This window comes from Chamaea fasciata, unplaced genomic scaffold (genome assembly GCF_029207755.1).
Source record: "Chamaea fasciata isolate MVZ Bird 193981 ecotype frontalis unplaced genomic scaffold, bChaFas1.0.hap1 SCAF_19, whole genome shotgun sequence".
Taxonomy (NCBI): Eukaryota; Metazoa; Chordata; class Aves; order Passeriformes; family Sylviidae; genus Chamaea; species Chamaea fasciata.
The window spans coordinates 10579864-10592789 of NW_027094104.1; the positions used below are offsets into that span (position 1 = coordinate 10579864).

General features: G+C 52.0%; 1 protein-coding gene across 1 annotated transcript in view; it reads right to left on the reverse strand.

Annotated features, from left to right (window-relative positions):
* Positions 1–4066: 4066 nt before the first annotated feature.
* Positions 4067–12926, reverse strand: part of SHISA6 (shisa family member 6) — a 136658-nt gene continuing 127798 nt past the window's right edge. The window contains exons 5-6 of the mRNA XM_066200369.1: positions 9042–9194; positions 4067–4629 (exon numbers count right to left, since the gene is read on the reverse strand). Of these exons, the coding sequence (XP_066056466.1) occupies positions 4079–4629; positions 9042–9194 (704 nt within the window). The 3' untranslated portion in view covers positions 4067–4078. The remainder of the gene's footprint in view (positions 4630–9041; positions 9195–12926) is intronic.

Below are 12926 nucleotides of genomic sequence, written 5' to 3' on the forward strand. Positions count from 1 at the left end.
GATTCACTGGCCTCAGAAGGCTTTTTATGACAAAGTTTCTGTTCCGTGTGGTGCTGTGTGTGGTTCATTAAAAATAGGGGTTTTTTTTCCCACGTTTCAAAGAATGATTCAACACAGTTTGGAAGCTTCGATTGGTACAGGGTCAGGCAGAACGTGTTGATTGCATTTTACAATATGTATGTATATATATATATATTTGTATCTATATACACATACACAGAGAATTGTATAAAACCCGGCGCAGCCGTCCAGGACGTGGTGCTGCTGAGGGAAAGCAAATAATTATCAGCTCGTAGGAAATAATATAAACTTTCCTACATCCCCCTCCCCCAGTCCCTGCACATGCACTCTAGGAACTGGACACCCCCCCCCCCAGGTGTCTGTTTGCACCTGTGGGTGGAGAAAATACAGATCAATTCTTCAGAGTCTAGGAGATTAATCAAGGCAGGTTATATTTTACCGTACAGAGGAATGTGGCTGCTTCCCACTTTTCTCCTGAGCGCAGGGTGTTGTGGTGACTCGGACATGAGGAGAGGGAAGCAGGAAGGTCCCAGTGCAGGGAACAGCATCCCTTGGAGCTGCTGCCTGCCAGGACCCTGAGCAGGAGGAGAGCAGTGGGATTTGGGCAATCCCAGCCCAGCACCCTCGTTCTGGGCAGAGCAGATTGGGACACATCACGCTGACGGCGTGTCAGGACAATGACAAACGAGAACAACAAAAAACACTTTGCTGCTCTGCAGTTTCTGTTGAGGGAGGGTCTCAAAGCACGTCACAGGCGTTGTGGTCTGATCCCTCCACAGAATCGGAAATTCCCTTTCTCATCACGTGTGGGCCACGGGGAACTGAAGTGCTGGACACCAGGCTGGGGGTCATGACACTGGGTCCCACACCAAGTGTCCCTTCAGTGACAAATCCTCAGAAGGAGGAATAAGGGAAAAAAAATGACCTAAGGACACTCTGTGTGTTCTGAAATGCCACTGCCCCATGCACCAACCCATTCCAGCACACAGAGTGAGCTGTGGGAACACACGGCGGTATCCAGGGCACTGCTCCTTCCCAAGGAAATTTGCTGAAAATTTTCTGAGGTGGTGGCAGAGTCCCTGAAGAGATTTGGCCTAAAAAGGCTCCTTGTGGGACACATCTGCTTGAAACAGTTGAGTGGGTGGAAAAAAAAAAGACAAGGAAATGAGGCTAAGAATTCTCTGGAGGATTCTTGCCCAGGTAAGACACGGCAGCAGAGGGCCTGTGATATTTATTTGTTAGCCAGAACAGGAGAGGACACAAAAGTCAAACGGCCCAGGCACAGCTCAGCATCAGCAAGGGCTACTTGAAGGGAAATTTTCCAAATTTGCATCTGGTCCAGCAACTTCTTAGTTCACAAATGGAACATTGAGATGAGGACTAGAGCTTGAGACACACAGCTACGGACACGGAAAGAGAGCAGTGTTCACCTACCCACGGCCTCCCACCGTCACCTCTTCTCCAGCTCTGCCACCACACCTCCTGGAGACTCTACAGTGCACTCTGCTCTCCCACAGTGTTCAGATCTCCCTGGCTTTGCCCGGGCCAGGAGAGAACGGATGAGCCCCAGGACCTCAGCAGGGGCTGCCTCCCCATCGGCCGTGAGAGTTTCTCTTCTCTTCACACGAGTCCCACACTTCAGCCACTGGGAAGGTCAGCAAGGGCAATGTTTTCACAGGGATTGTCTTCTGGGAGGAAAAATCCAGGGGCTGAGCCGAGGAGCTTGGAGGTAGTCAGGGGAGAGTAGTGTCCATCAAGGGAGGGGGGCAGGAGATGAGGTGTGAGCCTGTTCTCTCTCATCCCCCCCGTGCCATGAACTGCCACCCTGATCCACAGACACTTCTGGTTGTTGGCCAGAGTGATTTTGCCCAAGGCTGCAGGCTCTGACCCTGGGGGCTGTTGTTTGTTCACTCCCTCCCAGCTCAGTTTCCGTCAAACAAAGTCCCAGTAACCTCTCACTGATGGAGTCCTTCTGAACACAGTCTCCATCAGACGGGGCAGGATAAAGCTCTGGGAACAGGACCAGCTCCAGGACAGTCTGGGAAGGAGAAAGGCCACCTGGACACCCCACTGAGGCCCACCTGAAAGTCCCACTGGGGTAGGGACACGTGCTCCTCCTGCCTACCCTGCACCAGAGGAACCTGGTGCTGCACCAAAGCCTCCACAGGAGACTCAGGCTCACACCCTACCATGGTTGTTTGCTACAGGACTTGACACAGTTGGGCTGGGAATGTCATTAAGGCCAGGAGGTGGGAGGTATTTGAGGGGAGGGAGGAGGGCAGAGCAAAGTTCAGTGAAGCCAAGTGAAGAGCCATGTGGGAGAAGAGTCACTGTGGGAGCGTGGGACACGAAGAGAAGGGCACAGGGGTGTGCTCACAGCCTGAAGTCAGTCGTCATCGCACCCCGAGGAGGGAGCGTGCCTGCCTGGGTGTGCGAGTGTGCTGGGACCTCGAGGGCACACCCGGGACAGTGTCCAGCACCCACAGCTCCAACACCAGGTCTGGCTGGCCTTCAAACCCTCTGAGACCCTTTCCTGGCCGCAGAAGTGTGTTCCGGTGGGAGTCGGTTCTACAGAATTTGGTAGGAACGCAAATCAAAAGGGGGAAAAAAAAAAAAAAAAGAAAAAGAACCAAACCCAAATCCAACAAAAAACCAAAGCAAAGCCCAATCTGTCTGGAAAGCCAAAGGTAAAACCCTCGCAAATTCTGGACCCACGAGTCTATGCTTTAAAGATTTTACAAATATACAGTATCTAATTAGCGTTATATCAGATATACAACATGCCCATTAATTATAATTATGCTGGATATATAATTTATATGCATGAAATGTAACTGTCTTCGTGGTTAGGATTGGGACTCGGTGGAATTGGAATTTGGAAGGTTTTCTTGGGAGGCCATTGCGGGGAGAGAAAACCACGGAAAGTTACCGACCTGCTTTTCGGTAAACAGACACCCTCAGCTTTGTGCCTCTGCTGAGGGCTGGAAAAAGATTTGCTACATATGGAGTCCTAGGCTGTAAATGGGGAGGAGAAAACGTTCAGAAACAGGGGAACTGGGCCATGGAAAATGCTGTCAGGGAAAGAAACTTCCGGGGAGGAATCGTGGCAGGCGTGGCAGCCTTGCCTGGCGCGGTCTCGGTGGGGTCAGGACCTCCCCCAGCACAGGGCAGCAGGGTGGAGCTGAACGGGCTCTGGTGCTTTAGGATCAGCAGTGGCAAAGAAGCTGGAGGAAGAGAAACCCTCTTCCCCCTTCCTATTTACATGTTGGAGACACCAAGATAACTAGAATGAATGGAGAAAAGGGTCTAACAAGCATTTCAGCGTATTTGTGCTTATTGAACACATCAACCCCACTACTTCCTACACTGAGAGAGCAGGCGATTTGTAGGCACTAGTATGTTTTTTTTTTTAATCTTATGAGTATATTTAGTAGAAACTAAAACTTTATTTCTCAGCCAGGCTATTCTCGTCCCTAGATCTGCCAGTCCCGTAGGAAATCTGCCCTTGAATTTGCTCCAAGGGTGACGGAGGAGAGATGTGTGGGTGCTGACGGGTGTGGAGCAGCCTGGGGCTGACCCTAGAAGCCAGAACTTCCCTACTCGCTACAGAAAGGCCAAACACGAGGACCAAGAGAACGAGGCCCCTTCCTGCCAGGATTGGGGGGGGGGGGGGGGCGGCTGAATTTCCTCCTCCCTGCCTCAGGCTGCTTCTCCTTGGAGCAACAGAAAAGTCCTGAATTCATGGGAACTACGGGGTAATGCAGGTGAGCCCTTGGAAGGAGCCATCGATTACTATGGCTTTCTTTGACAGAAACTGATGCCCATCAGGAAATTCCCTCTGTTACCCCTCACTAGCGTCTGACTGCTGCTTCAGCTCTTCCTGTGTCGCTGATGGAAAAGGGGGGCGGCTCTAAAAACGACGCGGCTGGGACTGTCAGAGAAGTCTCTTCGCAGACACTGAGTTAGTAGAGGTTACCTTGGCCTATAAGGCCACTGCAGAACGGGGTGCCGTGGCCACCCCGGTCCCGAAGGAGTATCTACAATGCACTGGGTCATGTCAAACAGTCACCTCTGTTTTGCTGGCGGTGCGGTAGTGGTGGTGGTGGCCGGGGATGTAATGCAGCTGTTCCACCGTGTTGTGCCGGCGCGAGGCGAACGCTTGGCGCTTGGCCGAGGTCGGGTTCATACCCAAGGTATTGTACAAGTTATTTGAGGCACTGGGATGGGAGTGCATTTTTGACATCCTGTAGCGATCCAAGACCGGTGTTGACACAAAGACATCCGTGTGTGACAATGCCCTGGACATGGACTGCTCGGGGTAGCCCGAGCGCTCCGGGGACAGCAGCGGGTCCTGGGAGTGCAGGCGCTCCGCCGACAGGAGCTGCTCGTCGGAGAGAATCCGTTCGTAGGACATGCTGAACTCCTCGGGCATGATCCTCTCTGGGGACAGCACTCTGTCCTGGGACATGGCCCTGATGGGACGGCGGGGCCTGTCCCGGTGGTTGCTCTGCTGGGACATTTTGATGACGTTGATGGGCAGCGTGCCCCGGGCCGCCAGGTCGGGCAGGTGTCTCCTCCTCATGTAGTACTCGTCAGCCTCTTTGTCAGCTGTGGGGAGGCAAAGGGAGAGGTTAGAAATGTCACAGCGCTGACCCAGGGGTGCAGAGGGGCTGTGCCACAGGCATGGGCAGCCCTGTGTGGGTGGTGACAGACGGAGCGGTGTGAAATGCATGGGGACAGTGGAATTCCCTGGAAGATGCATCCCACACTCCTCCGTGTGCTGTGGGGGCCAGACCCTGGTACCACAGGATTTACATGGGAGGTGAGGTATGGGGAAATTCCCAAATGTCACCTTCACGGGAAAGAACAGGGCAGGTGACACGGGCAGGCGAGGTCCCTGTTTGGGGACATGCACATCTCACCTCAGACGTGGCTATTCCCTGGAGCCCATGAGTGACCTCATCACATTTTAATTACCACATTTAAATATTCATAATTGTGATCAGAAACAGGTTTGGCGGCCATGAGGTGGTCTCTGAGACACTGAATCCCCTGCCTAAGGTTTCGTTTCCCATTTTTATAATCAGCCTTGGTTGATACAATAGAATTTCTCCTGTGGAACATTTTTGCTCAGTTTGCTGCTCCTGCATCTTAAGTGATCTCTCTGTTGCTGAAATGGAGCACACACCCCCCCACACACTCTCACCTTCCTTTTTCTGGCTTCGAGAGAAACGCTGCAGTCTCAGAGAGGATGTGGGCTACTGTGGCCTACAACATCCCAGAGCTTTGCTCACCAAACACCAACTCAGCCCAACCCTGCAGGGCTGTCACCGCCCTGTGCTGGGCCACATCCCTCACTCACATCCTCATCCCCTCTCCCACACCTTCCCTGCACTGCTCCCGGATCCCTGAGGGGTTGGTTGCCTGCCTCACATCCAGGAGGAGGAGCTGAGAACATCTGTGCCACCAGGGCTGCTGCCAGCCCCTTCCTCACACACCCCCAGGCTGTGAGGTCACCCCCGGCTCCCCTGTGCCCGCTTCCTGCTCGTGGGATTTGCTCTCCTGGGCACACACTACGGGGATGAGTCTTTGTTGGTTTTGGTTCGGTTTTTTTTTTTTTTTTTTTGCCATCCAACAGTTCTTGGAAGGATGTCTCACTGCAAATGTCAGGCAGCGGCTCTGCCAGCCTCGAGCTCTTTAAAATCACCTTCTAGGAAGCCTGAGGGCGAGGGAAATTCCATATGGCCCCAGGAACTGGAGGCATTTCTATTCTATATTTTGGCCACGGTTGGAAATGCCGGGCTGGGTGTGCACAGGCTCAGCAGCCAGGCTGGAGGCTGGCTGCAGGATGGGAATGAGGCAATTAGCACCCTGGCACTCGGCCTCTGCTCTGGATGAGAGGAGTTCCACCGGATTTGCCCAAGTGACTCTAAATAGATGTAATTAAAGCACAGAACATCCCAAATGGAGATGTGCTTGGATGCTCACACCTGGCTCTGGTAATTGCCAGCAGGAGCTAAACCAGCTTATGTGAGGTTTACAGCTCTGAGGCTGCTGGAGAGGTGGCAAAATCGGCTGATAGGAGGAGGTTTGAAGTTGTTCCTTAGATTAAAGATGGACCACGCTCTACACTTTAAAATGTTTCGTCCATTAGGAGCATTAAAAAAAAAAACCCTTTTCCTCCCCTCTCCCACCCTGTGAGCCTTGTACAGGTCTGTGCAAGCCTTTTGCTGGCCATGGCTAAACCTGATTTAATTTCAAGGATGCTTTTAAGCTCACTCAGGCCGTGCTCCCCGTGATGCTGAGGAGGAGGAGGAGGAGGAGGAACGTTTCCAGGTGTGGAAAAGCTTCTCATCTCCACCTCAGCGGAGTCAGGAGAGGCGGAACAGCCGTGTGTCACACCCAACAAGCTGCTCCAGGCAGCAGCAGACAGACATTTTCCAGGCTGTTGGCTCTGAGGGGGTGTCAGCCTGAGCCAGGGATGGGCAATGGAGCCTGACAGGAATGTGCTGCATCATCCACGTGCCTCGTGCCAAGGGAGAGCTCAGCACAGGGCTGGAACAGCACAATTCCTGCGCCCAGGGACAGCAGGGAAACAAATCCAGCTCCAGGCTTGGGGGAGCGCAGCTCCAGGAGCTTTGCCCACCGGGTGGGGCTGGGAAATGCCAAGGGCTGGTGGCACAGTTGGCCAAAACCAAAGGGAGTGAAACCTTGGGATCATTAAAATGGTTTGGGTTGGAAGGAATCTTGAAGATGATCCAGTTCCTGCCCCCTGCCATGGGCAGGGAAACCTTCCAGGCTGATTCATGTCACCCTCATCACACCAGCAGAGTCCCTGGATCAGCTGGGGTCTGATAACCCAGCCCCTTCTCTCACAGGAGAATGGACATCCACAGTTTTAACCAAAACAGAACTCCAGTCCAGTGGGTTTCTCCATCAAGGACATGCCTAAAAATTCAAAAAAAAACCCCATGTCCTGAGAGGATTCCAAAAGAGCAGAAATTGTGAGCAGACACAAAAGAGACACTGGTGTAATGTTTGACAGGATTTTTTCTGGTTTTGAATCAGTCCCACACTTCTGGGTTTTTCCTTGTGTTTTTTCAAATATTTGGAACTGGATTTACTGGGAATTATGTTTTCTGCACACTTTCTGGGCTTTTTTCCATTGGTTTGGGTGGGGATTTTTTCTGCCCCTTCTTTCCTCCTTTGGCAGTTTCTCGAACATTAGTCAGGGTTGGTCTCACCAAACTTGAGGAATGTTTGAGTGCTTCAACTGCCTTGGCTTCAGACAACTTTTTTCTTTTTCTTTTTCTTTTTCTTTTTTTTTCCCTCAGACAGCTGGTTTTTTTTTTTGGTGTTTTTTGTTGGTTTGGGTTTTTTTCCTCTCTTTTGGAGGGAGATCCCCAAATAAATGCTCTTACCCATTCCACCTCAACTCCAGGTGCCCCTGCAGGAAGGCAGAGCACAGCTCCTCTGGCACTGGAATTACAGAAACGAGGCACGTTTCTGGTGCTCTGGGATGGAAACGTGGAGCAGAACAGGCAAGGATAGTTTCGTTTTCCTTCCTGTTCCTCTACATTATCATGGTGAGGAATAGATGCACGTGTGCTCGCACGTGAGGCCACCACAATAATCCCTCTCCTTTTCCTAAAGGTAATTTTCCCGGCTTTCTTCCTCTGCAGCTCCAGCAGGTTTTTCCTCTCTGGGCTTGTCTCTGCTCGTTTTAATTGGCTTTAACATTTTCCAAGCTGCCCAGTCACGTGTGGTGATTCTCCAGCCAGCACAAAGTGGTTTAATATGCCTGAAAACTGGAGCTTCCTCCCTGACTGACCTTTCTCACTCAGCTGGGAAGTGCAATTCCCCGGAGCACCGGGCAGGATGGAATTAATCCGGCTGCTCTTGCTCAGCCACAGTCTCACACCCTCCCATCACTGCTCTTCCCACCTGCCAGGGGCACAGGGGGTGCCCAGACCCCTCAGAGACCCTCCAAAAACAGCCCAGGTGGGTTCCTGTTGTCCTGTCCTGAAGGAAAGGCCAGGGAGATAAAGAGCCTTGGTCTTTCACCATCTGTCTTTCTTAACTGCAGGAAAATAAGTAACTTTTCCCTGCCTGGAAAGCCTGAGGAAACCCAGACAAGCACCTGAAACACAGATATTAAAAAAAAATATCTAATGCTTTTTATCTTGTACAAATAAAAGTGTTTGTTAATGATCCCTTCATGCCTTTTTTATTTTTTTTTCTAACCATGACATGGAGTTCATTGGAAAGCAGTAATTTTAAATACGAAAAATGAATGCCCAGTAAGTAATTTTTGAACTCCAGCTTTTAGATTTCACACTTTTTTGTGTGTGTTGCCTTCATCTCCTTCATAGGGAATAAGAAAATTATCTTGCTGGCACTTTGCAAAGGTAGGTTTGGGAGCTGGGAGCCTCTTTCCCTTTGGCTCTGGAGCAGAGCAGCTGCAAGAAAGTGATTCAGTGATTCCGGAGGTGCTGAGTGTATTCAGTCCCAGTGGGAGCAGGGAGGGCTTGGCACTCCCGGAGCTGAAACTCCTCGGCTGCTCAAACACACAGTGGGGCAGTGGGTTTGGAATTTGCCAGGAGCTGTGCAAGGGGCTGGGCTGGTCCTGCAGAGAGCACTGGAGTCTGCCAGGACCTGCCCTGGCTGGGATTTGCCCTGCACTGAGCAGGGATGCCCTGCTGGGATTGCTGGGGAGGGTATTTAAGGTTTTGACTGAACCCCTCTCCAGCCAAGGGACGAGCTCAGTGTCTGTGGTGACTGCCAGGTGTCCCCTGAGTGGGACAGGGAGCGCCCAGAGGGGCAGGCAGGGCTCCAGGAGCACTGACTGCACTCAGAACATTTAACCTTGGCACTTTAACACAGACCTGTTCTTGTCACTTTAGACAAAGGTTTAGGAAATCCTAAGATCACACTGCTTTCTAGGGAGAGCCCATTCGGAGGTTTCCTCCCGAATTTGCCCCAAATCGGGAGAAGGGGGAACAAAAGGAGCTGACACCTACTGAGCCTCTTGAGAGATGAATATTTACTCGGGTTGGTCTTGACGGCGGACTCGTAGGACGGCGGGAGGTGGGAGAGGTTCTGGAAGGAGCGGGAGAAGGACAGGTCGTAGGGCTCGGTGGCTGAGGTGAGGATGTTGTTCATCCGCGGCTTGTCTGCAAGAGAACAGCGGAGAGAGGCGGGTCTGCAGCGTGTCCCCAGGGCACGGAGACGGGGAACCCATCCCCACAGCCCCGGCAGGGAGCACAGCTGCACCCCAGCCCACGTCCATGGACACGACTGTAACTGGCAGCAGCAGATCCAGTGAGAAATGGATCTCCCCAGCAGCGAGAAATGGATCCTGTGGTGTGTCGCGCTGATGTTTTCAGCCTTCTGATGTTTTCCATTTCTGCGCTGGAGTTCTCACCCTTGTAACATAAACAAAGAGTGATGTTTGGTAAATTACGCATTCCTTCCAGGGGGAAGGACAAATTGATGGATTTCTGATTTGACCAGTGGGGTCAGAGAGGTGTCAGCCTCGTTCCCCAATCCCTGATCAAACCCCAAAAGATGTTTCAACCCTGATCCCAAAAACCACCTTCCCTCTTTCTTGTCCTCACAACCTGATGGGTGAGTGTGGTTTTCTCTTGTCCGTCTGGTGACAGTGGTGCTGTTTCCTTGGCCACAGAGAAGCAAAGTGCTCCCTCAGCGCCCCGGAGCTGTCCCAGAGGGACGGGGCCGCACTGGCACTCAGCCCCGGGCCGTGCCAGATTCTGCCCAAAAGCAGCAGAGCAGCGGGGGAATTTCACTTGGAAAACTGCTGGCTTCGTGCAGTGTCCGTACACTTGCTACCTTCTCCCGTTTCCCAGGGGAAAAAAAATATTTCAAACCAAAATCCACCCAAGTAGAGCGCAGACATTTCACAGACATTTTTCTAGACCTGAGTCATAAGTGAATCTGTTTCCTCCAGATAAACTTCTGTAAGAGTGAGGCCATCTCCTCCCCTGCTGCCTGTGTGCCGTGTGGAGCTCTGCTTGTTGGACAGCAGAACGTTTTCCTCCTCTCTGCATTTTTCATTTCCTCTGCTGCCTGGAAATGAACCCAGCAGCTCATCTGTGTGTCCGTGCACGGGGATCCAGAGCTGCTGCCACAACTTTTCTCCCACTGTGGCTTCCCCTGGATGTTTTAAAGCTCCTGCCACCCACCCTCGGCGCTGCACAGTGTCACAGACAGGCTGAGGCAGTCCTGACTTCCTTTCAGAGCTCAGCACTGGTGAAAAATTCCTCCCAACAATGCAATGACCACCTTTGGCTCACGAATCTCCTCTCCAGTTCCTTCTGCTCCTCTCTGCTCTCCTGGAGCAGGGTTCTGGTGTGGCAGAAAGGGCACATGCTGCACTGCACCCCCACACCACCAGATAAATGTTTTCTGTATAAGGAAAAGGGTTCCAGTTTCACCTGAGGACTTTTAAGGGAAAAACACCAGAAGTTTCTTTGCTGTCCTGACTGTAACTGGCTCGGTGACAAGGCAAAAACACTGATAGGTCCCTTTAGCTGTTCCTCAGAATTTTTTTGAGCTATTTTCTATTGGGCTGATCACCAAAAAACCCACCTGAATCGTTCAATACTTAAGGAAGAGCACGAAGCTTCTCAGTTCATTTTCAGGGTGTTGTAGCAGGTGTGTGGGACCTGTCCCTACACTGTGAGTGGCTTTTGTTCTTTTAGTTTTGTATCATTTTCTCCTTTAATAAAAACCTTTTTTGCTTTTTCAAGACACACCCGACCATGCTGCCTCACTAATTATTTTAAGCCATTTTCTGTGAGGTGCTGGACGCCCTCAGAGCGTGTTGGACCCTCGTGGAGCTAAAAACACCTGGCGAGAATTCCAACAGGCACAGAGCTGAGGGGGCTGGAGTCACCTCTCCGAGAACACCATTGCCTTGCTGACGGCTTCCAGCCATGTCTAATGGACTGACTGCGGGATCCTGGGATTCATCAGGGGGCTGGGAACAATTGATTCCATGTCATGCAGCAAACACAGACTGTATCAGCACTGAAAGCGTGTTCCCCACTCCTACTCGCGCTTGTGTGGCAAGGACCCCGGGGTAACATCTCTTTGCAAATCCCTCAGCCAGAACCTGTAGCTAATCTCCATTTTCATGGAGGTTTGGACATGCTGCAGTGAGCCCAGAGCACGCCCAGAGCTTGTGCTCCGTGCCAGAGCAGGAGCATTAATTGACTGTTTGCATGAGGACTGTGAAATTGTGACTGCCACGCCTGGATCCGAGGGGGCTGCTGCAGGATCAGCTCATTTCTCGTTCCTTTCCCCACCCAGGCAGTCAGGAGCAGACCAGAATGATTCTGGCAAACGAGGAGTCACCTTGAGATCCGCTGCCCATCACTCAGCAGAATCGGGGATAAACCGAAATGACCAAAGCTAATTTCAGATGTCTTTTGCATAATGTGGTTTGAGGGGGAGATCAGAGAACTGAGGCGCTCTAGGAAGGAGAAATATCTCGTGCAATTTATATTCCGAGGCCAGTTCGGCACCAGTTTCTCAGCAGCTTTTCACTCCTGCAATATATCTGAGCCGTGCTCGTCTCTGGTCTCTCTCCTCCCTTGTTTGTGGTGTTTGTGGGCTCCTGTGGAAGCTGCAGATCTTAATCAATAATCAGGATGCAAACAGAAAGGTCTCCCACTCCCTGCAAGGCAGCTGAGGTCGTACACTGTGTTCCCCAGCATTCCCACTCATCCCAGTCCAGCTCTGCACCCTGGGCAGCTGGAGGTGACCATAGGAAAACCAGCTCTGTCCCGTGGCTGTCGAAAGTCAGGTTCAATCCCCGTTTCCCTCAGCACCATCCTGCATCTCTGTGCCGTTTTGTGCCCTTTTTCTGGCACACCACCCATCCTGGCACAGGAAGAGGCAGGAGGTGAAGCTCACCCAGCACAGAGGGCGCCCAGCAGCCACAGGCACCTCGCCCAGCCGCTCCTCTGGGGTTCTAAACTCCCTTTGCTGCAGCCTGGGAGCAGCCCCACCTCAGCACAGGCAACGCAAGGCTTTAACATTCTGCCAATGTCCCTGATTAATTCGGCAGGAATTCAGCTCTGCAGCATTTCCTCACGCTCCAGGCAGCTGTGGTTGCACAGTGCCCTGAGCTGGGATGCTCCAGCCCTGGCACTCTGCACAGCCCGGCCCAGAGCTCAGCAGGCTGGCACAGGGAGCTCAGGAAGGGAGCAGGGAGCTCTGTGGAGCTCCAATCTCTCCTCCTGGAGCCCTACCGAGCAAGGTGGGGGCATTTCTCCTGCTTCGCCAGCCGGAACTGCCAGGCCAGTCTGAGCCCTGCTGTGTTTTTACGGGAACCAGATCACCCCTGGGCCAGGCTCCGATGGTGCTCACAGGGCTGGGGAAGGGGCTGCCCTGGAGGGACTGCCCGTGCTCCTACTACATCCTGATGATGCCTTAGGATTTTAGCTTTTCTATTTTTCAGATCCCGCACTGCATTAACGCAGAGCTGTAAACTCCATGTAAAGTGTTAGTTAACCTTTCACATTTTGGGCAGACACAACAATCCCCCTGTGCCTGTGATCCAAGGACACACCACAGCCTCAGGCCCCGAAAAGTACAAACAAAAGTGAATCGGGGGGGAGCAAACTGGGGGTAAATTACCTCATTACCTGAAGCTGTAATTGGACAATTAACTTCTGATATGCAAATTGACCAAACTTTTATCTGTCTGAAAAACTCATGAGCATCATCCATTTTGGGTGTAGCCTCTGGGAGGCTTTTGACTGCCCAAGGTGCATCTGTTGAAAGCTTTTAATAAAAACCCACTTTATTCTCTAACTCTGTCCAGCCTCTGTTCTAGGGAGCCCCTACAAGGCATCGCTGATCCAAACAGGAAAATGTCC